Source organism: Theropithecus gelada, chromosome 19, assembly GCF_003255815.1.
Source record: "Theropithecus gelada isolate Dixy chromosome 19, Tgel_1.0, whole genome shotgun sequence".
Taxonomy (NCBI): Eukaryota; Metazoa; Chordata; class Mammalia; order Primates; family Cercopithecidae; genus Theropithecus; species Theropithecus gelada.
This window is the reverse complement of record NC_037687.1, coordinates 41742493-41766051: the sequence shown is the minus strand read 5'-3', so window position 1 is coordinate 41766051 and position 23559 is coordinate 41742493. Positions and strand designations below refer to the sequence as shown.

The 23559-nt window shown below is 51.6% G+C and overlaps 2 protein-coding genes across 4 annotated transcripts in view; both read left to right on the top strand.

Moving 5' to 3' along the window:
• Positions 1-7657, top strand: part of KCNK6 (potassium two pore domain channel subfamily K member 6) — an 11078-nt gene extending 3421 nt beyond the window's left edge. Inside the window, exons 2-3 of the mRNA XM_025367528.1 lie at positions 5678-6073; positions 6265-7657. Of these exons, the coding sequence (XP_025223313.1) occupies positions 5678-6073; positions 6265-6488 (620 nt within the window). The 3' untranslated portion in view covers positions 6489-7657. The remainder of the gene's footprint in view (positions 1-5677; positions 6074-6264) is intronic.
• A 7692-nt stretch (positions 7658-15349) lies between these two features.
• The window catches only part of CATSPERG (cation channel sperm associated auxiliary subunit gamma), a 30818-nt gene continuing 22608 nt past the window's right edge, over positions 15350-23559 (top strand). For 2 of the 3 annotated variants that reach the window (XM_025369194.1, XM_025369192.1), the window contains exons 1-3: positions 15350-15438; positions 16795-17078; positions 17167-17220. In XM_025369194.1, coding sequence (XP_025224979.1) covers positions 16809-17078; positions 17167-17220 — 324 coding nt within the window. In that variant the 5' untranslated portion in view covers positions 15350-15438; positions 16795-16808. Of the gene's footprint in view, positions 15439-16088; positions 16221-16794; positions 17079-17166; positions 17221-23559 lie in introns of those variants that run through there. The other variant, XM_025369193.1, reaches the window with a different exon arrangement.

The following is a 23559-nucleotide window of genomic DNA, read 5'->3' as shown; positions in this document are numbered from 1 at the left end:
AAAAAAAAAAAAAAAAAAAAAAAAAAATGGCCGGGCGCGGTGGCTCAAGCCTGTAATCCCAGCACTTTGGGAGGCCGAGACGGGCGGATCACGAGGTCAGGAGATCGAGACCATCCTGGCTAACACAGTGAAACCCCGTCTCTACTAAAAATACAAAAACTTAGCCGGGCGAGGTGGCAGGCGCCTGTAGTCCCAGCTACTCGGGAGGCTGAGGCAGGAGAATGGCGTGAACCCGGGAGGCGGAGCTTGCAGTGAGCTGAGATCCCGCCACTGCACTCCAGCCTGGGTGACAGAGCCAGACTCCGTCTCAAAAAAAAAAAAAAAAAAAAAAAAAACCAAGTAGAATAAGGGAGTCAGTGGATAGAAGAATACTAAGAGGAGAGACATTGGGGTAGGGGGATTCTTGCTAAACTCAGCTTAACAAGATTCTTGCTAAAGACAGGCCAAGGACTTAGATATCAAAAGGGGGTAGATGAGGGCCAGGTGCAGTGGCTCATGCCTGTAATCCCAGCACTTTGGAAGGCCGAGGTGGGCAGATCACCTGAGGTTAGGAGTTTGAGACCAGCCTGACCAACATGGTGAAACCCCATCTACTAAAAATACAAAAATCAACCAAGCGTTGTGGCAGGTGCCTGTAATTCCTGCTACTCGGGAGGCTGAGGCAGGAGAATCACTTGAACCTGGGAGGCAGAGGTTGCAATAAGCTGAGATCATGCCAGTGCACTCCAACCAGGGCAACAGAGTGAGACTCTGTCTCAAAAAAACAAAAACAGGCCGGGCGCGGTGGCTCATGTCTGTAATCCCAGCACTTTGGGAGGCCGAGGCTGGCGGATCACGAGGTCAGGAGATTCAGACCATCCTGGCTAACACGGTGAAACCCCATCTCTACTAAAAAAAAAAAAAATACAAAAAAACTAGCCAGGTGAGGTGGCGGGCGCCTGTAGTCCCAGCTACTCGGGAGGCTGAGGCAGGAGAATGGCGTGAACCCGGGAGGCGGAGCTTGCTGTGAGCCGAGATCCGGCCACTGCACTCCAGCCTGGGCGACAGAGGGAGACTCTGTCTCAAAAAACAAACAAACAGGGCCGGGCGCGGTGGCTCAAGCCTGTAATCCCAGCACTTTGGGAGGCCGAGATGGGCGGATCACGAGGTCAGGAGATCGAGACCATCCTGGCGAACACAGTGAAACCCCGTCTCTACTAAGAAATACAAAAAATAGCCGGGCGAGATGGCGGGCGCCTGTAGTCCCAGCTACTCGGGAGGCTGAGGCCGGAGAATGGCATGAACCCGGGAGGCGGAGCTTGCAGTGAGCTGAGATCCGGCCACTGCACTCCAGCCTGGGCTACAGAGCGAGACTCCGTCTCAAAAAAAAAAAAAAAAAAAAAAAAAACAAACAAACAAACAAACAAACAAACAAGAGTGGTGGGTGAGGAATTTGATCAGATATCGGGGAGGGTGGCTTGTAGGATTCTTGCTAAAACTGGGCCTACTTAAGGACTTAGGAGTCAGACGGAAGTGTAGTCAAGGAGGGAGTCTTTGTCCGTGTGAAGCGCTGGTAATAACTGATGTTTACTGAGTTAATGTTGACTGTTTTCATTGTGGGCGAAGCCTTGAATACATCTGGAGAAATGGAAAACCAATTAAACGTGATTCAGAGAGACCTCTTCCCACAATGCCCTTCATTTGGTCATAGGCCCAAGTCTTGGCCCTGGAATTGATCCGGGCAGCCTTGCTGCACTTGAGGCAGGAGGAAGTGGGTAGTCCTACCCGGAACTGGGAATTGGAGAGAGGAAGTGAGCATTACAATCCTTGTAACTCTTTCCACGCTCTTGCTAGGCGCTATGCCCTATCCCAACCTGGTAGGATTACTACCACATTTGAGGAAGGGATTGTTTGTTGTTTTTGAGACAGGGTCTCGCTCTGTCACCCAGGCTAGATTGCAGTGGCGCAGTCATAGCTCACTGCAGCCTTGACCTCTTGGGCTTAAGTGAGCCTCCCACCTCAGCCTCCTGAGTAGTTGGAACCATGGGTGCATGCTACTGCGCCCAGCTAATTTTTTTTTTTTTTTTGTAGAAGGTTGTCTCCTTAGGTTGCCCAGGCTGGTCTCGAAATCCTCCTAGGCAGGCCGGGCGCGGTGGCTCACGCCTGTAATCCCTGCACTTTGGGAGGCCGAGGCGGGCGGATCACGAGGTCAGGAGATCGAGACCATCCTGGCTAACAAGGTGAAACCCCGTCTCTACTAAAATACAAAAAAAATTAGCTGGGCGCGGTGGCGGGCGCCTGTAGTCCCAGCTACTCGGGAGGCTGAGGCAGGAGAATGGCGCGAACCCGGGAGGCGGAGCTTGCAGTGAGCCGAGATGGTGCCACTGCACTCCAGCCTGGGGGACAGAGTGAAGACTCCGCCTCAAAAAAAAAAAAAAAAAAAAAAAGAAATCCTCCTAGGCTCAAGCGGTTCTCCTGCCTTGGCCTCCCAAAGTGCTGGAATTACAGGTGTGAGCCACCTTGCCCAGCCAGGAAGGTACTACTTAACAAGCCCATTTTTGCGGAATAGGGAACTGAGGCTCAGAGGGGAGGAGTCATTTGGCCAAAGTCATGCAGGGAGTAAATGGCAAAACACTGTTTTGGACTCAGCTCTTTGAAATAGTAACTTGAGGCTCACAGGCCCCATGCTTTTCAAACTCTATGATTTGGCCGGGTGCGGTGGCTCAAGCCTGTAATCCCAGCACTTTGGGAGGCCGAGACGGGCGGATCACGAGGTCAGGAGATCGAGACCATCCTGGCTAACACAGTGAAACCCCGTCTCTACTAAAAAAAAAAAAAATACAAAAACTAGCCAGGCGAGGTGGCGGGCGCCTGTAGTCCCAGCTACTTGGGAGGCTGAGGCAGGAGAATGGCGTAAACCCGGGAGGCAGAGCTTGCAGTGAGCTGAGATCCGGCCACTGCACTCCAGCCTGGGCGACAGAGCAAGACTCCGTCTCAAAAAAAAAAAAAAAAAAAAATAGATACGAGGCTGGCCATGCCACATGGGAGATGGAGTTATTGCTCAACTCAAATCACTCTCCACCACCATCCATCTCTAAAACTTACTTTTTTTGAGACGGAGTCTTGCTCTGTCACACAGACTGGAGTGCAGTGGCACAATCTCGGCTCACTGTAACCTCCGCCTCCCAGGTTAAAGTGATTCTTCTGACTCAGCCTCCCGAGTAGCTGGGACTACAGGCGCAAGCCACTATGCCTGGCTAATTTTTGCAGTTTTAGTAGAGACAGGGTTTCATATTGGTCAGGCTGGTCTTGAACTCCTGACCTCATAATCTGCCCGCCTAGGCCTCCCAAAGTGCTGGGATTATAGGCGTGAGCCCTGGCGCCCAGCCTCTGGAACTCTTCATCTTGCAGAACTGAAATTCTATACCCATTAAACCCTAACTGCCCATTCGCCCTTTTCCCTAGCCCCTGGCAACCACCATTCTACTTTCTGTCTCTGAAGTTGACTACTTTGTATAGAATAATACAGTGTCTGTCCTTTTATGACTGGTTTGTTTCACTGAGCATAATGTCGTTAAGGTTCATCCATGTTGTACCATGTGTCAGAATTTCCTTCCTTTTTAAGGCTACGTAACATCCCACTGTATGCGTAAACCACATTTTACTTATTCATTAATCCGTAGATGGAAATGTGTTGCTTCTGAGGTTTAGTTATTGTGAATAATGCTGTTATGAACATGGGTATACAGATACAGATATCCCTTTGAGACCCTGCTTTAGGTTCTTTTGAGTATATAAAAAAAATGGGGCTGGGTGTGGTGGCTCACTCCTGTAATCCTAGCACTTTGGGAGGCCGAGGCGGGTGGATCACCTGAGGTCAGGAGTTTGAGACCAGCCTGGCCAAAATACTAAAAATACAAAATTAGCCAGGCGTGGTGGCGCATGCCTGTAGTCCCAGCTACTCGGGAGGCTGAGGCAGGAGAATCACTTGAACCTGGGAGGCAGAGGTTGCAGTGAGCCAAGATCGCCCCATTGCACTCCAGCCTGGGCAACAAGAGCGAAACTCCATCTCAAAAATAAATAAATTACACTTTGCCAAAGTGAGTCAGTCCCACCAACACCTGAATTCCCCTTGATCATATTTCTGCTTACAGAATTCATACCCACACCGAGCTTATTGTGTTCCCACAGTCCTTTGGGAGCCCAGGGGGGCTTGTCACACCTATTTTCCTTTTTTATTTTTATTTTTTTGAGACAGAGTCTCACTCTGGGGCACAATGGTGCAATCTTGGCTCACTGCAACCTCTGTCTCCTGGCATTAAGCGATTCCCCCACCTCAGCCCCCAAGTAGCTGGGATTACAGGCATATGCCACAATACCCGGCTAATTTTTCTACTTTTTGGTAGAGACAGAGTTTCACCATGTTGGCCAGGCTGGTCTCGAACTCCTGACCTCAGGTGACCTGCTCTCTTGGCTTCCCAAAATGCTGGGATTACAGGCGTGAGCCACCACGCCTGGCCCATTGTCTCACCCATTTTAGAATAGGGCAAACTGAAGCTCAGAGCCAGGCAACAGCCTGCACCCTTCATTCTTTGTTTTGACAAGTACTAATCGAGTGCCCACAGCAGTGATGAAACACACAGAACCTCCTGCTTTGCTGAACTGGCAGCCTATGAGAAGACGGTAAACCATAGAGCGTGCTAGAAGGTATTAAGTGCTATGGGGAAAAAAAGCGTTGGGTAAGAGGATGTTACCATTTAGGGTGGTCGAGGGAAGGCCTCACTGAGAAGGTGACATTTGGATGAAGAAGACCTGGAGAGGAGAGAGGGGAGCATTCTTTGGGGAAGGAGCAGCCGGTGCAATGGCCGTGGGGTGGGAGCGTGCTGCCCTGGTGGACCCTGTGGGGCTTCACGGGTCATGATGAGCACTCTTTCCTTTTACCTGAGTGAGATGGGGCCACAGAGGGGCTCTGGGCAGGGCAGGGGCATGACTGAACTCAGGTGTTGGCAGGCTCTGCTAGCTGAACAGATTGTAGGGGCTGGGGTTGGGGAAGGGAGACCCAGGAGGAGGCTGCTGTGGTGGACAGGACCAGGGTGGGGGCCATGGGACTGGGTGGGGGAGAAGTAAGTGGGTTCTGGGCCTATTTGAAGGTTGAGATAATAGGCTTCACTGACAGATGGAGTGTGGCATGAGTGACGAGGGCGTCAGGGATGAAGGCAAGGCTCTTGGCCTCGATGTCGAAGGACAGAGGTGCCATCACCTGGGACAGGAGGGAATGTGGGGAGAGGCAGGTTTGGGATGAAATCAGGTCTAGGCGTGTGTGTCCACAGATATCTCGGTGGAGGTGTTGAGTGGGCAGAAGGATTTTCCCTGACTGGGTCCTGGGGGTTAGATCTATAATTCCAACACCTTGGAAGCCAAAGGCAGGAGGATCACTAGAGCCCAGGAGCTCAAGACTAGCCTGGGCAACAGAGTAGGACCCCATCTCTACAAAAACATTTAAAATCAACTGGGCGTGCTGGACAGTGCCTGTAGTCCCAGCTACTTGGGAGGCTGAGGTGGGAGGATCACTTGGGTCCAGGAGTTCAAGACTGCAGTGAGCTATGATGGCCCCACTGCACTCCAGCCTAGGTGACAGAGTGATCCCCCCATCTCTAAAAAGAAAAAGATTTCCCCTTTACTCTCTTTACTCCCCTAGGCTATGGGTACACAACGCCACTGACTGACGCGGGCAAGGCCTTCTCCATTGCCTTCGCGCTCCTGGGCGTGCCGACCACTATGCTGCTGCTGACCGCGTCAGCCCAGCGCCTGTCGCTGCTGCTGACTCACGCGCCCCTGTCTTGGCTGAGCATGCATTGGGGCTGGGACCCCCGGCGGGCGGCCTGCTGGCACTTGGTGGCCCTGCTGGGGGTCGTAGTGACCATCTGCTTTCTGGTGCCGGCTGCGATCTTCGCCCACCTCGAGGAGGCCTGGAGCTTCCTGGATGCCTTCTACTTCTGCTTTATCTCTCTGTCCACCATTGGCCTGGGCGACTACGTGCCCGGGGAGGCCCCTGGCCAGCCCTACCGGGCCCTCTACAAGGTGCTGGTCACAGGTGAGCTGGGCAGCTAGGGCGGGGCTTTGAGGAGGACCTAGCCCTGTCCCTGGGGGAGTTAAAGGCACACAGTCCCACTCTGGGACTTCCAAAAGGGATCCAACCCCACCCCGCAGGGTCCAGTAGAACCACGGCCCTGCCAGGAAGATCTGAGCCCCAGGATGACCTATGCCCCTCCTCTGCCTCCACAGTCTACCTCTTCCTGGGCCTGGTGGCCATGGTGCTGGTGCTACAGACCTTCCGCCACGTGTCCGACCTCCACGGCCTCACGGAGCTCATCCTGCTGCCCCCACCGTGCCCTGCCAGCTTCAACGAGGATGAGGACGATCGGGTGGACATCCTGGGCCCCCAGCCGGGGTCGCACCAGCAACTCTCTGCCAGCTCCCACACCGACTACGCTTCCATCCCCAGGTAGCTGGGGCAGGCTCTGCCAGCCTTGGGTGTGCCTGGCCTGGGACTGAGGGGCCCAGGCGACCAGAGCTGGCTGTACAGGAATGTCTGCGAGCACAGCAGGCGATCCTGAGGCCTTGCTGCCCACCGTCTCTCCTTTGTTTCCCAGCATCTGGCTGGGATGTGAGGGGCGGCACTCCCTGTCCCCATGTCCCGGGCTCCACTGGGCATCAACATGACCTTGTTCTCCATCCTTTTTCTCATCCTCTTTACACTGTGCCTCTCTGGCTCTCTGGTGTTCTCGCTGTCTCTGTCTTTCCCTCTTGCTGTCTCTGTTTCTCATTCTCTTTCATGTTCTGTCTGTGTCTCTCAATTAACCACTCGTCGATTGCTGATTCTACCGGGCTCTAGCCTCGGACCTCATTTCAGGCACCAGATTGGTCACTACACCCTGGACAAGTGACTGACCCTCTCTGAGCCTTGATTTCCTCAGCTGCCAAATGGGAAGAATAGACGAATTCACCCCTAAACCCCTCCTGTGCGCTGGCCCTGTGCTAGGCAGTGCTGGAGATATAGTTGGGGGTGGAGAACTGCCCTTATGGAGCTTGCAGTCCAGTGAGGTGGACAGACCTGTCCCCAGACAGTGATGGCCCAAAATGGGCAGGACTTTAATGGAGGAGGTGAGGTGATAAAAGCACAGGCAGAGTGGTCAGGGCTAAAGTCGGAGAAGCACAGGGACTAGGCCCAATCCAGCCTAGAAGGTCAGGGAGGACTTCCTGGAGGAAGGGACATCGAACTAAGACCTGAACTATGATAAATAGGTGGGAAGAAGTTGTACCTGACTCATTTTTCTCAGGTGTCTCCAGGGAGCAGGACCCATGGAGGGAGCCCTGGTGTAGGCCTAGGCGGTAGACTCTTCCTCAGCAGCCTGGCAGGCAGGAAACGGACATAGGACCCAAGCCCAGATCTGAATGGCATGGAGGTGCTGCCCGTAACCCTGACACCACTGTAAGAGCTGTCGCCATTTGTATGTTGTGCTAATTGTATGTTGTGCCCTGGGCCCTGGAATCATCCTTGTTGAGCTCAAATCCCAACTTAGCCTTATCTGGCCTGTGTCCTTGGGCAGTCACCCTACCTCTCTGATTTTGTTTCCTTATCTGTAAAATGGTAATCATCATAATACAACTTCAAAAGATGATTTCAGGCTGAGTGTGGTGGCTCACGCCTATACGCCCAGCACTTTGGAAGGCTGAGGAAGGAGGATCGCTTGAGGCCAGGAGTTTGAGACTAGCCTGGGCAACACAGTGAGACCTTATCTCAACAACAACCACAAAATCTAAAAATTAGCTGGGTGTGGTGGTGCATGCCTGTGATCCCGGCTACTCCAGAGGCTGAGGTGGAAGGATCACTTGAGGCCAGGAGTTTGAGGCTGCAGTGAGTTATGACGCCACTGCTGCATTCCAGCCTGGGGGACAGAGTGAGACCCTGTCTCTAAGAAAAAGAAAAGAAAAGAAAAGAAAAAAGAGAAAGAGAAAGAGACCGGGTGCAGTGACTCAGTCCTATAATCCCAGCACCTTGGTAGGGCCAAGATGGGAAGATCGCTTGAGGCCAGGAGTTTGAGACCAGCCTGGCCATCATAGCAAGACCCCATCTCTACAAAAATTAAAAATTTTAAAAGGGCTGGGGCATTTGAGCCGGGTCCCAACAGTAGACAAATAGAAAAGGCATGGAGAGGGCATGCCAGGTGGGAGCAGCTGTGTGCAAAGGCCTGGAGATGGAAAAGCATGCTGGCCACCAGCTTCTGACAAGCAGTTTACTGTGAACGGTATGGAGGGAAAGAGGGAAGGAGGACAGAGGGGTGGGCACAAGCACCCCTTAGTGTCCTTAAATGACAAGCGAGGGAACCTGGTCTCTTTCCTGAGGGCCCTAGAGAGCCATGGAAGGGTTTAGAGTAGGAGAGGGTCATGGTTAGGTTTGGGTTGTAGGATGATTCCCCTAGTTGCTCTGGAGAGGTGGAGCAGACGGGGGACTGAGGCTGGGTGCCTGTGGGAGGCTGGGACAGGAATGAAGAGGGAGACGATGGGTCTGGGCTGAGCTGTGTAAGGGAGGAGGGGTGGGTGCGGGGACACTCAGAAGCCAGGTGGACAGGCCATAGGCTTCACAGACTGGAGGAATGCGGCTAGGGAAGGGCCCATGGAGTGGCCAATTATCCCTGAGATGGGGACCTGGGAGAAAGAGCAGGTTTTATCGGAGATGCTGAGGCTGCTTTAGTATATGGTGGGTGCGAGGGGCAAAAGGGACACCCAGGGGTGTATCAAGAGGTCATAGGCAGGCAGGCCAGGTGTCTCACACCTGTAATCCCAGCACTTTGGGAGGCCAAGGCAGGTGGATCACCTGAGGACAGGAGTTCAAGACCAGCCTGGCCAACATGGTGAAATCCCGTCTCTACTAAAAATACAAAAATTACCTGGGCGTGGTGGTGCACACGCCTGTAGTCCTAGCTACTTGGGAGGCTGAGACAGAATTGCTTGAACCCAGGAGATGGAGGCTGCAGTGGGCCGAGATTGCACCACTGCACTCCAGCCTGGGTGAGACAGAGACTCTGTTTCAAAAAAAAAAAAAAGAGATCATAGGGGCTGGGCATAGTGGCTCTCACCTATAATCCTAGCAAATCCTAGCACTTTGGGAGGCCGAGGTAGGAGGATTGCCTGAGCCAAGGGGTTCAAGACCAGCCTGAGCAACATAAAATACAAAAAATACAAAAATTAGCTGGGTGTGGTGGTGTGCACCTGTGGTCCCAGCTACTCAGGAGGCTGAGGTGGGAGGATCACTTGAGCCTGGGAGGTCAAGGCTGCAGTGAGCTGTGATTGCACCACTGCATTCCAGCTTGGGTGACAGAGCAAGACCCTGTCTCAAAAAAGAAAAAAAAAAAAAAAAAAAGAAAATACTTATATTGGATATACTATGTGCCAGACACGATTCCAAGTCCCTGATACATTCTCTAGATTGTACAGATGAGGAAAGGAGATCCAGAGACGTTAAATACTTGCCCAAGGTCACACAGAAAGTACAACACTGGGATTTGAACAAGGTTTTGGTTGGGCATCTTTTCCTGTGGGAGCTCAGAAATATCTGTTGTCTAGCCCTTTCTCAGCCTCCCATCCTTCTCGGTTCCTTACCTATGTCACAGTTGACTTTGAGCTAAAGTCATCTCAGGGTGGCTAGGTGCCCATGTGAGCTGGCATCATTTCTCACTGTTTCTCCTTCCAAATACCTCCAGGAAAAAAAAGCAAGTCCTTTTCGGTCCAAGACATTAAAAAAGCCAGGCACAGTGGCTCATGCCTGTAATCCCAACACTTTGGGAGGCTGAGGCAGGAGGATTGCTTGAGCCCGGGAGTTGGAGACCAGCCTGGACATGTTAACATAGCAAGACCCCTCTACAGAAAATGTTAAAAATGAGCTGGGCCGGGCGCGGTGGCTCACGTCTGTAATCCCAGCACTTAGGGAGGCCGAAACGGGCGGATCACGAGGTCAGGAGATCGAGACCAGCCTGACTAACACGGTGAAACCCCGTCTCTACCAAAAAAAATACAAAAAACTAGCCGGGCGAGGTGGCGGGCGCCTGTAGTCCCAGTTACTCGGGAGGCTGAGGCAGGAGAATGGCGTGAACCCAGGAGGCGGAGCTTGCAGTGAGCTGAGATCCGGCCACTGCACTCCAGCCTGGGTGACAGAGCGAGACTCTGTCTCAAAAAAAAAAAAAAAAAAAAAATGAGCTGGGTGTGGTGGCGCATACCTGTAGTCCCAGTTACTCAGGAGGCTGAGGCAGGAGGATTGCTTGAGCCTAGGAGGTTGAGGCTGCAGTGAGTCATGATCACACCACTGGACTCCAGCCTGTGCTACAGATCAAGACCCTGTCCCAGGAGAAAAAAAAGGTCCAGGCACAGTGGCTCACGCCTGTAATTCCAGTACTTTGGGAGGCCGAAGAAGGCAGATCACGAGGTCAGGAGATCAAGACCATTCTGGCTAACACAGTGAAACCCCGTCTCTACTAAAAATACAGAAAATGAGCTGGGTGTGGTGGCACGCGCCTGTGATCACAGCTACTCGGGAGGCTGAGGTAGGAGAATCACTTGAACCCGGGAGGTGGAGGTTGCAGTTAGATCATGCCATTGCACTCCAGCCTGGGAGATAGAGCAAGACTCCGTCTCAAAAAAAAAAAAAGAAAAGAAAAGAAAAGAAAAAAAGTGTGTACTAAAAAAATTCAACAGGTACTAAAGAGTGTATGGTGGAAAGTAAGTCTTTCTCCTACACTCAGACCATGAATGGATGTCTCAGTTCTTCTCAGGCACATTCGATGTACGCACCAGCCATATGCATGTGTGTGCCATTTACTTTTCACTCTACACAAGTAGTACCTAATATGGTGAGGTTGTTACGATTACAGACTTTAGAGGCAAAGTTCCTGGGTGTAAATCTGAACTCCGTCACTCCCAAGCTAAGTGGCTTTGGGCAAGTGATTTCACTTCCCTGTGCCTCAGTTTGCTAGTCTGTACAATGGGATGGTAATAGCACCTACCTCATGGACTTGAGAAGTCAGCAACTTCATATCTGTACAGCCCTGAGAGCTAGCAGTATGTGGCACTCAATAAAATGTTGACTAATGATGATTCTTACTTCTGTAATATGCTTTTTTTGTATCAATTATAAATATTAATATTTTAATGTCACTTTTCTATTATTCTTCTGTACCTTGCTTTTGTCACCAACACAGTGTAATTCAGAGATAATTTCAGAGACATACAATAGGTCTTTTTTCTTTTCTTTTCTTTTTTGAGACCAAGCCTCGCTCTGTCACCCAGGCTGGAGTGACAGTCACTGCAACCTCCACCTCCTAGGTTCAAGCGATTCTCCTGCCTCAGCCTCCCGAGTAGCTGGGATTACAGGCACCTGCCACTGTGCCTGGCTCATTTTTATATTTTTAGTAGAGACAGGGTTTCACCATGTTGGCCAGGCTGGTCTCGAACCCCAGACCTCAAGTGATCCACCCGCCTCAGCCTCCCAAAGTGCTGGGATTACAGGCGTGAGCCACCACACCTAGCCACAATAGGTCTTATATCTTATGGTGCCTCCTCTGGGACACATGTCCCATAAATAATTTCAACATCCCCTGTTGATGATATGTGGGTGTTTTCCGGTATTTTGCTGGTACAACAATGCTGCAGCAAACATCTTGCGGTTTAAGATCTAATGAAGGCATCGAGTGAGGCAGGAGTTCAAGACCTCACTGGGCAACATAGCAAGACCCTCCCTGTACAAAAAATTTTAAAATTAGCCAGGTGTGGTGGAACACCAGCTATTCAGGAGGCTGCTGCAGGAGGATCACTCCAACCCAGATGTTTGGGACTAGCTTGGACAGCATGTGAGACCTCATCTCTGCTGGGCATGGTGGCTCATGTCTGCAATTCCAGCATTTAGGGAGGCTGAGATGGGAGGATTGCTTGAGGCCAGGAGTTTTAGACCAGACTGGTCAAAATGGTGAGACCCTATCTCTATTTTTTTTTTTTAAGATGAAAAAAGGTCGGGTGCAATGACGCACATCTGTAATCCCAGCACGTTGGGAGGCTGAAGCGGGTGGATCGCTTGAGGTCAGGAGTTCGAGACCAGCCTGGCCAACATGGTGAAACCTCATCTCTACTAAAAATACAAAAATTAGTCAGGTGTGGTGGCAGATGCCTGTAATCCCAGTACTCAGGAAGCTGAGGCAGGAGAATTGCTTGAAATGGGGAGGTGGAGGTTGCAGTGAGCCATGATGGCACCACTGCACTCCAGCCTGGGTGACAGAGTGAGACTCTGTCTCAAAAAAAAAAGATGATGAAAAAGAAACCCCCATCTCCTAAAAAAAAAAAAAAATTTAAAAATAAAACTAATTAACTGGACGTGGTGACTCACATCTGTATGTAGTTCCAGTTACTTGGGAGGCTGAGATGGGAGGATCACTTGAGCTGGGGAGTTCGAGGCTGCAGTAAGCAATAACTGCACCACTCCACTCCAGCCTGGGTGAGAAAGTAAGACCCTGTTTCTAAAAAAAAAAAAAAAAAAAAATTAAAGGGCTCCTGTACATGGCTACCGAGGTTCTTCCCTTAGAAGACGTCACTGTTCCCTGGCCTGTGGGGGTGGGCTGGGGTGGGAAGGATAGACCGCCATCATTGGTTCATTTACATAAAACAACTATTATGTGCGGTGCCTGGCAGGGCTGGGGGACAACAGAGGTAGAGAAAGCCATACACCCTGCCCTCATGGAGCTTGTGATCCAGTGGAAAAGAAATACCCATTTCCAGCCATGAGTGGCCTAGAGGGGCCAAGAGGTGGGATGAGGGCTGGTCATGTATCACAGAGAAGACCTAAGGGAAGGAAAGTGGTGGGCCCTGTTAAAAAGCATGGAATGGTATTCCAGAGGGCATTACTGAGCCTGCACAGGTCTGGAGCATGCATGGGTCACGCCTGATCAAGGATATTCAAGTCGCTCCATGTGACCAGACTGGACCACAGAGGTCTAAGCGGGAGAGGGCAGATGAGCCAGATAGAATGACAGGGAGGAGAGTATGAGGGGCTCTGGAAACCGAGGGGTTTGGAAGTTTTCCTGAGGGCCTAGAGGGTCATGGAAGGTTCTAGAGCACTGGTTCTCAAGGTGTGGTCTCCAGACCACTAGTATCAGCATCACCTAGGAACTTGCCAGAAATACAAATTATCAGGCCCCACTCCAGATCTACAGAATCAAAAATTCTGGAAGTAGCCAGGTACTCACTCAGGAGGCTGAGGTGGGAGGATCACATGAGGCCAGAAATTCAAGGCTAACTTGAGATAGGGTATTGCTCTTTTGTCCAGGCTGAAATGCAGTGGTGTGATCACAGCTCACTGCATTTCTGTGTATTTCAGAGCTCACTGCAGCCTCAAACTCCTGGGCTCAAGTGATCTTCCTACCTCAACCTCCTAAAGTACTGGGATTACAGGTGTGCATCACCACAGCTGGTTTAATTTCTTTTTTTTTTTTTTTTTGGAGACAGGGTCTCATTCTGTTGCCCAGGCCAGAGTGCAGTGGAGGGATCTCGGCTCACTGCAACCTCTGCCTCCTGGGTTCAAGCAACTCCTGCCTCAGCCTCCCGAGTAGCTGGGATTACAGGTGCCCGCCACCATGCCCAGCTAATTTTTGTATTTTTTGGTACAGACAAGGTTTTATGTTGGCCAGGCTGGCATCGAACTTCAGACCTCAAGTGATCCGCCTGCCTCAGCTTTGCAAAGTGCTGGGATTATAGGCATGAGCCACTATGCCCAGCCAGAGACTCCATCTGTAAAACAAAAACAAAAATTCAGGGTGTGATGCCCACCAACCTGGCTTACCCAGCCCTTTAGGTGAGTCTAATGCATGCTCAAATTTGAAAAACACTGGGTTAAATGTCTGGTCTGGAGTTCATCAAAAAGTCATGGCCTGAATCCTTACCTATAAGGCATCAGAATGCAAATGAAAATTAATGAATATTTTACTTGAGCCAGGCACACTTCCCACAACCGTGGGAGATGGCTGTCCTTGTCCTGTTTTTTAGAGGATGGTGCTAAGCAGCCGATTCACTCTCACAAGGTCTCTAGGAAACCACACTTTTTAAAGGAGTAATCCCACACTTTTTTTTTGTTTTTGTTTTTGTTTTTGTTTTTGTTTTTTTTTTTTTTTGAGACTGAGTCTGGCTCTGTCGCCCAGGCTGGAGTGCAGTGGCCGGATCTCAGCTCACTGCAAGCTCCGCCTCCCGGGTTTACGCCATTCTCCTGCCTCAGCCTCCGGAGTAGCTGGGACCACAGGCGCCCGCCACCTCGCCCGGCTAGTTTTTTGTATTTTTTTTTAGTAGAGACGGGGTTTCACCGTGTTAGCCAGGATGGTCTCGATCTCCTGATCTTGTGATCCGCCCGTCTCAGCCTCCCAAAGTGCTGGGATTACAGGCTTGAGCCACCGCGCCCGGCAATCCCACACTTTTTTTTTTTTTTTTTTTTTTTTTTTTTTTTTTTTTTTTTTTTTTGAGACGGAGTCTGGCTCTGTCGCCCGGGCTGGAGTGCAGTGGCCGGATCTCAGCTCACTGCAAGCTCCGCCTCCCGGGTTTACGCCATTCTCCTGCCTCAGCCTCCCGAGTAGCTGGGACTACAGGCGCCCGCCGCCTCGCCCGGCTAGTTTTTTGTATTTTTTAGTAGAGACGGGGTTTCACCGTGTTCGCCAGGATGGTCTCGATCTCCTGACCTCGTGATCCGCCCGTCTCGGCCTCCCAAAGTGCTGGGATTACAGGCTTGAGCCACCGCGCCCGGCCAATCCCACACTTTTTTAAGCCGTAATCCCAGCACTTTGGCAGGCCGAGGTGGGTGGATCACCTGAGGTCAGGAGTTGGGACCAGCCTGGCCAACACGGGGAAACCCCGTCTCTACTAAAAATATAAAAAATAAATTAGCCAGGCGTGGTGGCGGGAGCCTATAATCCCAGCTACTCGGGAGGCTGAGGCAGGAGAATCGCTTGAATCCGGAGCGGGGGAGCGGAGGTTGCAGTGAGCCGAGATCGCGCCACTTCACACTTCACTCCAGCCTGGGTGAAAGAGCGAAACTCCGTCTCAAAAAAAAAAAAAAAATTGGGGTAGAAGGACAAGTAGGGACGGTGCTTGCTGCCAGAACAACCAATAGAAACTCCTTGAAGGCCTTCCTGGCATAAACGTTGTCTCCAGCACCCTCTGCCGACCAGGCCCCGCGCTCTGAGTGCTGTGACTGCCCCCGGCCCTAGGTGTCTTAGGGCTTGCGCGTTACCTTGGAGACAGCGTGAGTGGAGGGCGTGCCTCTGCAAAGGCGGAAGTCGGCTGTGGAAGTGTGGGCGGCCATTTTGAGACCGGGCAAGAGGGGCGGGACTGGTGCGGCCGAGTGACAGTTGACCGGTTTTAACCAAGTGACTGGTACTACGGGGCCGGGGAGAAAGAGCGGTGCCATCCCGGGGCGGGGGGATGCCGGGGAGGGGGAGGAATTAGGAAGGGGAGGGGAGGGGGGAGGCGAGAAGGGGAGAGGCAGGGGAAAGAGGGGAGAGTCGTGGGAGCTGGCAGAGGAGGGAAAGGGGGAGCCGAACGTGAAGGGCGAAGGGCGGGGCGGGGTAGGAGAGTCGGGGTACAAAGCAGGCAGGTGTTCATGGCATGGGAAGGAAGAGTAAGAAGTGGGTCAAGAAGGTGTCGTGGTACGAGGGGAAGGTGAGACTCAAGAAGGTGCCGGCTAAGAAGCTAGGGCCGGCGTGGAAGGAGAAGGTGTGGGGCGAGGAAACAACGAAGGGCAAGGAAAGATCCCGAGGCGAAGAGACAGTCTTCATCGAGAAGGGGCAGGGCGAGGAGGAGGGGCGTGACCAGAGGGCGGGACGGGGCGAGGGGCCGGTGCTAGAAGAACCAATCGCCGAGAACCCGGGGAAGGGACGGGTCCATAAAGACCAGGTGGAGAAACAGGGGCGGGGCCGGGAGCGGAAGCAGAGCGAGGAGCAAGCCCTGGGCAAGAAACAGGAGCCCGGCCGAAAGCAAGAACAGGGGCCGGGCCGGGAGCAGGGGCGGGGCCAGGAGCAGGGGCGGGGCCGGGAGCAAGAGCAGGGGTGGGGCCGAGAGCAAGAGCAGGGGCGGGGCCCGGAGAGGGGCAAGACTAGGCACAGTACCCAGCCCCTGGGCAGACGCCGAGCGAGGAGAAAGGGGCGATACCAAGAGAAGTGCGAGGGTAGGGCAAGAAGTTGGGGCAGAGCCAGGTGGAAGTACACGGGTGCGATCGCAGGCAGGAGCAGGACGGGGGAACACAAGAGAGGGGCTGTCAAAGCGAGAAATAGAAACCAAGACCAGGTGAAGAGCAAGAGTGGAATACAGAGAGGGGGCGAAACAAGGAGCAAGGTGGAGATAAAGGAAGAGACTTGGAGGCGGGGCGGAACGAGGCGCAGGAGCAGGAGTGTGGCCAGAAACATTAGTAGGGCTGGGGTCCGGAGCAATAGCAGAGGTGCGATCCCCACGAGGGTTCCCAGGAGCAAGAGCAGGGGCGGGACCAGGAGCAAGTGCAGAGGCGGAGCCAGGAAGAAGAGCAGGGGCGGGGCTAAAAGTCCGTGCGGGGATAGGGCCAGGAGCAAGAGCAGGGGCGGGGCCAGGAGCAAGAGCCGGGGCGTGACCAGGAGCTTGGGCTGTGCGAGGCGCAGAAGCGAGGTGAAGTCTTAAAAAACAGAAATAGATACTGGAACCGCCACAGAAGTGGGCTTCAGAGAGCTGTCCTGCGTGGGTGTTGACGCCTGCGTTCTCCAGGTTCTAGCCACATTATGTGCGGCCCAGCCATGTTCCCTGCCGGTCCTCGGTGGCCCAGAGTCCGAGTCCTGCAGGTGCTGTGGGCCCTGCTGGCAGTGCTCCTGGCGTCGCGGAGGCTGTGGGCGATCAAGGATTTCGACGAATGCACCTGGCAGGTTGTCCTAAACGAGTTTAAGAGGGTAGGCGAGAATGGTGCGAGCGACCGCTTCTTTGAGCAAGAGCTCGTGGACACAGTAGGCAACTTGTTTCACATGCTGGTGGACTCACCCATCGACCCGAGGGAGGTGAGGGAACCAGGGTCAAGCGAACCAGAGGGGTTTTGAACCTGCATTCCACTCATTTCTGAACATGAGGCCGAACCTCTCTTTGCAGAAATACCTGGGCTTCCCTTACTACCTGAAGATCAACTACTCCTGCGTGGAAAAGGTGAGTGGGTGCAGCACGGATAGGCTTATTCTATGAGCCTTCGTTTTCCCATCTCTAACATTTTGATTAATTTATTAATTATTTTATTTTTTTTAAGACGGAGTCTTGCTCTATTGCCCAGGCTGGAGTGCAGTGGCGTGATCTCGGCTCACTGCAACCTCCGCCTCCCAGGTTCAAGCGATTCTCCTGCCTCGGCCTCCCAAGTAGTTGGGACTACAGGCATGTGCCACCATGCGCGGCTAATTTTTGTATTTAGTAGATACAGGGTTTCACCGCATTGCCCAGGCTGGTCTCAAACTCCTGACCTCATGTGACCCACCTGCCTCAGCCTCCCAAAGTGCTGGGATTACAGGCATGAGCCACTGCCTGGCCCACATCTCAATATTTTAATAGTGGTAGCCCCATCCACCCCTGGTGGCTTTAAGGATTCAAGAAGGCTGTGTGCAGTTCCCAGTAACCCACCAAGCACCTAGTAGGTGCTCAAGTAAGCTGCTTTTTTGTTCCATTTGTGTGTGTGTGTGTGTGTGTTTTTTTGAGGTGGAGTCTCATTGTGTAGCCCAGGCTGGACTTCAGTGGCGCCATCTTGGCTCACTGCAAGCTCCGCCTCCCAGGTTCACACCATTCTCCTGCCTCAGCCTCCCAAATAGCTGGGACTACAGGCGCTCGCCACCACGCCCGGCTACTTTTTTGTATTTTTAGTAGAGACGGGGTTTCACCGTGTTAGCCAGGATGGTCTCAATCTTCTACCCTCGTGATCTGCCCGCCTCGGCCTCCCAAAGTGCTGGGATTACAGGCGTGAGCCACCGCGCCCGGCCTTGTTTCATGTTTTTAAAGCTTTGAGTAGGATATATATATATAATTCACACACCATAAAATTCACCATCATTATTATTATTTTTTTTTTTTTTTGAGGGAGGGTCTCACTCTGTTACCCCATCTGGGGTGCAATGGCTAAATCACAGCTCATTGCAGCCTTGACCTCCTGGGCTCAAGTGAACCTTCTTCATCAGCCTCTTGAATAGCTGGGACTAGTTGTGTGCCACCACACCACCATGGGAGGATCGCTTGTATCCAGAAGTTCAAGACTAGCCTAGGTCAGTTTGGCTGGGCATGGTGGCTCACATGTGTAGAAATGCTAAGGCAGGAACATCATAATGAACCTAGGAGGTTGAGGCTGCAGGGGGCTGTGATCATGCCACTACACTCCAGCCTAGGTGACAGAGCTAGCCCCTGTCTTTATTTTTATTAATTAATTCATTAATTTATTTTTGAGATGGAGTCTCACTCTGCTGTTGGGGTGATGAGACCCAACACCAGGTCATGGGGGCAACGAAGTCCGGCATAGTCAAAGGATTGAGAAAAAGACAGCTTGAGAGAGAGAAGTGGGACTAAAGAGCCATTGCTAGTGTATGGAGGCTGCGAAGGCCCGAGCTCTGGGAGCTCACGCTATTTATTGGTAATCCAACAAAGAAACAGGTGGTGAGAATGTGGAGGTCAAAAGGGCACATTGCATTAAGCACATGATTGACAGCTGTGATGGTTTAGCATTTGCTCTGCTACTGGAGATAATGGAGAGCAGGTTCTTTTAACTCAAGATACAATCAATCCTGGAAGCACAAAGAGCAAGAAGCCAGCAAGTCTAGACACATTCCAGAGCCACGAGCCCTGGATTCTATCCAAGCCACGAGGGATTTTATGCCCTGGGCTTAGATTATGGTGCGTCGGGGTAGCCTGCCACCCTTTAGCACGTGGCTTGGCATTCCGAAGGCCACAAGGGGTTTTAGACCCTGGACCCCGGACATGTTCCAAGACTCTTTTACATTATGTCAGACATGCAAGCCCTCCCTCAGCTTCTCCTAACACTCTGTGGCCCAGACCGGAGTGCAGTGGCGCGATCTCAGCACACTGCAGTCTCTGCCTCCTGGGTTCAAGAGATTCTCCTGCCTCAGCCTCCTGAGTAGCAGGAATTAAAGTTTTTAATTTTGGTGAAGCCCAGTTTATCAATTTTTTTTCTTTTTTTGCTTGTGTTTTTTGTGTCATTTACAAAGGCCTTGCCTAAGGCAATGAAGACTTACTCATAATTTCTTCTAAGAGATTTTTAGTTTTAGCTCTTACATTTAGGTCTTTCATCCATTTTGAGTTATTTTTTGTATATATTGTGAGGTCCAAGCTTTTACATGTGCTTATCCAGTTGTCCCAGTACCATTTGGTAAGATGATTTTTTTTTTTTTTTGAGATGGAGTCTCGTTCCACCACCCGGGCTGGAGTGCAGTGGCATGATCTTGACTCACTGCAACCTCCACCTCCCAGGTTCAAGTGATTCTCCTGCCTCAGCCTCCTGAGTAGCAGGAATTACAGGCACGCACCACCACGCCTGGCTAATTTTTATATTTTAGTAGAGACAGGGTTTCACCATGTTGGCCAGGCTGGTCTCAAACTCCTGACCTCAGGTGATCCACCTGCCTTGGCCTCCCAAAGTGCTGGGACTACAGGCGTGAGCCACCGTGCCTGGCCTGTTGAGATTATTCTTTCTTTTTTTTTTTTTTTTTTTTTTTTTTTGAGACGGAGTCTCGCGCTGTGTCACCCAGGCTGGAGTGCAGTGGCGCGATCTCGGCCACTGCAAGCTCCGCCTCCCAGGTTCACGCCATTCTCCTGCCTCAGCCTCCGAGTAGCTGGGACTACAGGCGCCCGCCACCACGCCCGGCTAGTTTTTTGTATTTTTAGTAGAGACGGGGTTTCACCATGTTAGCCAGGATGGTCTCGATCTCCTGACCTCGTGATCCACCCGCCTCGGCCTCCCAAAGTGCTGGGATTACAGGCTTTAGCCACCGCGCCCGGCCACGAGATTATTCTTTCCCCACTGAATTGTCTTGGCACCTTTGTCAAAAATCAATTGAACATAAATATAAGTGTTTATTTCTGGACTCAATTCTATTCTAAATGAATTGATTTCCTCAATAATTCATTGCTCTAAATGCCTATTCATATGCCAGTACCACACAGTCTTTTTTTTTTTTTTTTTTTTTTGCGATGGAGTCTTGCTCTGTCACCCAGGCTGGAGTGCAGTGGCATGATCTCGGCTCACTGCAGCCTATGCATTCTGGGTTCAAGTGATTCTCCTGCCTCAGCTGCCCAAGTAGCTGGGACTACAGATGTGAGCCACCACGCCCAGCTAATTTTTGTATTTTTAGTAGAGACAGGGTTTCACCATGTTGGTCAGTCTGGTCTCGAACTCCTGACCTCAAGTGATCCACTGGCCTCAGCCTCCCAAAGTACTGGGATTACACAGGCATGAGCCACCATGCCCGGCCTACACAGTTTTAATTACTGTAGCTTTGTAGTAAGTTTTCAAATGGGGAAGTTTGAGTCCTCCAACTTTGTTCCTCTTTTTCTAGATTGTTTTGGCTATAGTTAATTATTTGGCCTCTGAAGCCAGGCACGTAATAACTCTGTGTTCTCAGGCTAGTTACTTAACCTGTCTGTGCCAAAGTTTTCTCATCATTAACAAGGGTATGGTAATAATGATATAGTGATTAAATATGTGTAAAGCATGCATAGTACCTGGCTCATAGAAAAGGCTCTGTGTGGAAATAATACCTTTTTCTTTTTCTTTTTTTTTTTTTTTTTTTGAGACGGAGTCTCGCTCTGTCGCCCAGGCTGGAGTGCAGTGGCTGGATCTCAGCTCACTGCAAGCTGCGCCTCCCGGGTTCACGCCATTCTCCTGCCTCAGCCTCCCGAGTAGCTGGGACTACAGGCGCCCGCCACTGCGCCCGGCTAGTTTTTTGTATTTTTTAGTAGAGACGGGGTTTCACCGTGTTAGCCAGGATGGTCTCGATCTCCTGACCTTGTGATCCGCCCGTCTCGGCCTCCCAAAGTGCTGGGATTACAGGCTTGAGCCACCGCGCCCGGCAATAATACCTTTTCCTATTCACTCAACACCCACTGTGAATTAGGCCCCCTTTTATTTCAGATGATACAATAGTGAATAAAATGGTCAGGTTTTTCTTGTGGATTCAGTTGTCTGGGGAGGCAGATAATCAGCAAGTAAATGCATTAAAAATGAAATAATAGGCCAGGCACAGTGGCTCATGCCTGTAATCCCAGCACTTTGGGAGGCCAAGGCGGGTGGATCACAAGGTCAGGAGATCAAGACCATCCTGGCTAACCCGGTGAAACCCCATCTCTACTAAAACTACAAAAAATTAGCCGGGCATGGTGGCAGGTGCCTGTAGTCCCAGCTACTCAGGAGGCTGAGGCAGGAGAATGGTGTGAACCCGGGAGGCGGAGCTTGCAGTGAGTCAAGATCACGCCACTGCACTCCAGCTTGGGCGACAGAGCAAGACTCTGTCAAAAAAAAAAAAAAAAATTATTTATATATATATATGTGTGTGTGTGTGTATATATATATATATTTTTTTTTGAGACGGAGTTTCGCTCTTGTTGCCCAGGCTGGAGAGCAGTGGCACTATCGCGGCTCACGGCAAGCTCCGCCTCCTGGGTTCACACCATTCTCCTGCCTCAGTCTCCCAACTAGCTGAGATTACAGGCATACGCCACCACCCGGGCTAATTTTGTATTTTTAGTAGAGATGGGGTTTCTCCATGTTGGTCAGGCTGGTCTTGACCTCCCGACCTCAAGTGATCCGCCCACCTTGGCCTCCCAAAGTGCTGGGATTACAGGCATGAGCCACCACACCTGGCCAATAATTTTATTTTTTTAGAGACAGGGTCTTGCGCTGTCATCCAGGCTTAAGTGCAGTGGGTCGATCATAGCTCATTGCAGCCTCCTGGGCCCAAGTGATCCTCCTGCCTCAGCCTCCCAAGTAGCAGAGACTACAGGCTCGAGCCATCACACCAGTGGACTTTCAATTAGACGGGGTCTCACTATGTTGCCTAAGGCTGGCATGAAAGACTTTCTGAGAGTAATATTAATAAATGCAAAGAATAAAATGAGGTGATCTGTTAGAAGCGGGGGCACTGTTTTAGTGGGGATGGTTGGAGAAGGTCACTTTGGAGAGGCTTGAGCAGAAATGATGAAATGATGAATGAATGATGAATGATTAAACAATGAAAAGTGGAGACTGTTAGGAGAGCCAGGCAAAGCATTCTAGTCTGAGGGAAGAGCCAGCGCGATGGCCCAGAGGTAGGAAAGAGGTCAGCATGTGTTAGAAACTGTGAGGAGGCCTTTGTGGCTGGAGCAGAGTGAGTGAGAGGGAGTGCGGGAGGAGAGGTCAGGGAGGTGACGGGGAAGGTTTTTTAGGCTTGACTGGCCATGGCGAGGACTTGGCTTTTACTCTGAGACACAGCCTGAGAGGGCCCTATGCAGAGGAGGGATGGGATCTGATTCCAGGCTTCACTGGGTGCCCCCTGTTGTTGGGAGGCAGGGCAGGAGCAGGGAGACGAGGAGGAGGCTGCTGCATTGCCCAGGCAGGAGATGACGGGGACAGGACCAGGGTGTGAGCGGCTACTGTCATCTTCACAGGAAGGAGGTCCCTGCCCGACTAGCACCACCTCCTCAAATAGGAACTCAGGCAGGGCCAGGGACAGGTGTAGTTGACAGGATTGAAATGAGCCTGGTGCTGGGTGTGGTGACTCATACCTGTAATCCCAGCACTTTGGGAGGCCGGGGAGAGAAGATTGCTTGAGCCCAATAATTCAAGACCAACCTGGACAGCATAGGAGACCCTGTCTCTACAAAAAAATAAAAAAATTGGGCCGGGCTTGGTGGCTCATGCCTGTAATCCCAGCACTTTGGGAGGCTAGGGCGGGTGGATCACCTGAGGTCAGGAGTTCGAGACCAGCCTGACCAACATGGTGAAACCCCATCTCTGCTAAAAATGCAAAAGTTAGCTGGGCATGGTGGCACATGCCTGTAATCCCAGCTACTCAGGAGGCTGAGGCAGGAGAATCGCCTGAACCTGGGAGGTGGAGGGTGCAGTGAACTGAGATGGTGCCATTGTACTCCAGCTTGGGCAACAAGTGCGAAACTCCATCTTGAAAAAAAAAAAAAAAATAGGCCGGGCGCGGTGGCTCACGCCTGTAATCCCAGCACTTTGGGAGGCCGAGGCGGGCGGATCACGAGGTCAGGAGATCAAGACCATCCTGGCTAACACGGTGAAACCCCGTCTCTACTAAAAATGCAAAAAATTAGCCGGGCGAGGTGGCGGGCGCCTGTAGTCCCAGCTACTCGGGAGGCTGAGGCAGGAGAATGGCGTGAACCCGGGAGGCGGAGCTTGCAGTGAGCCGAGATCGCGCCACTGCACTCCAGCCTGGGCGACTAAGCGAGACTCTGTCTAAAAAAAAAAAAAAAAAAAAAAAAAAAAAAAAAAAAAAAAAAAAA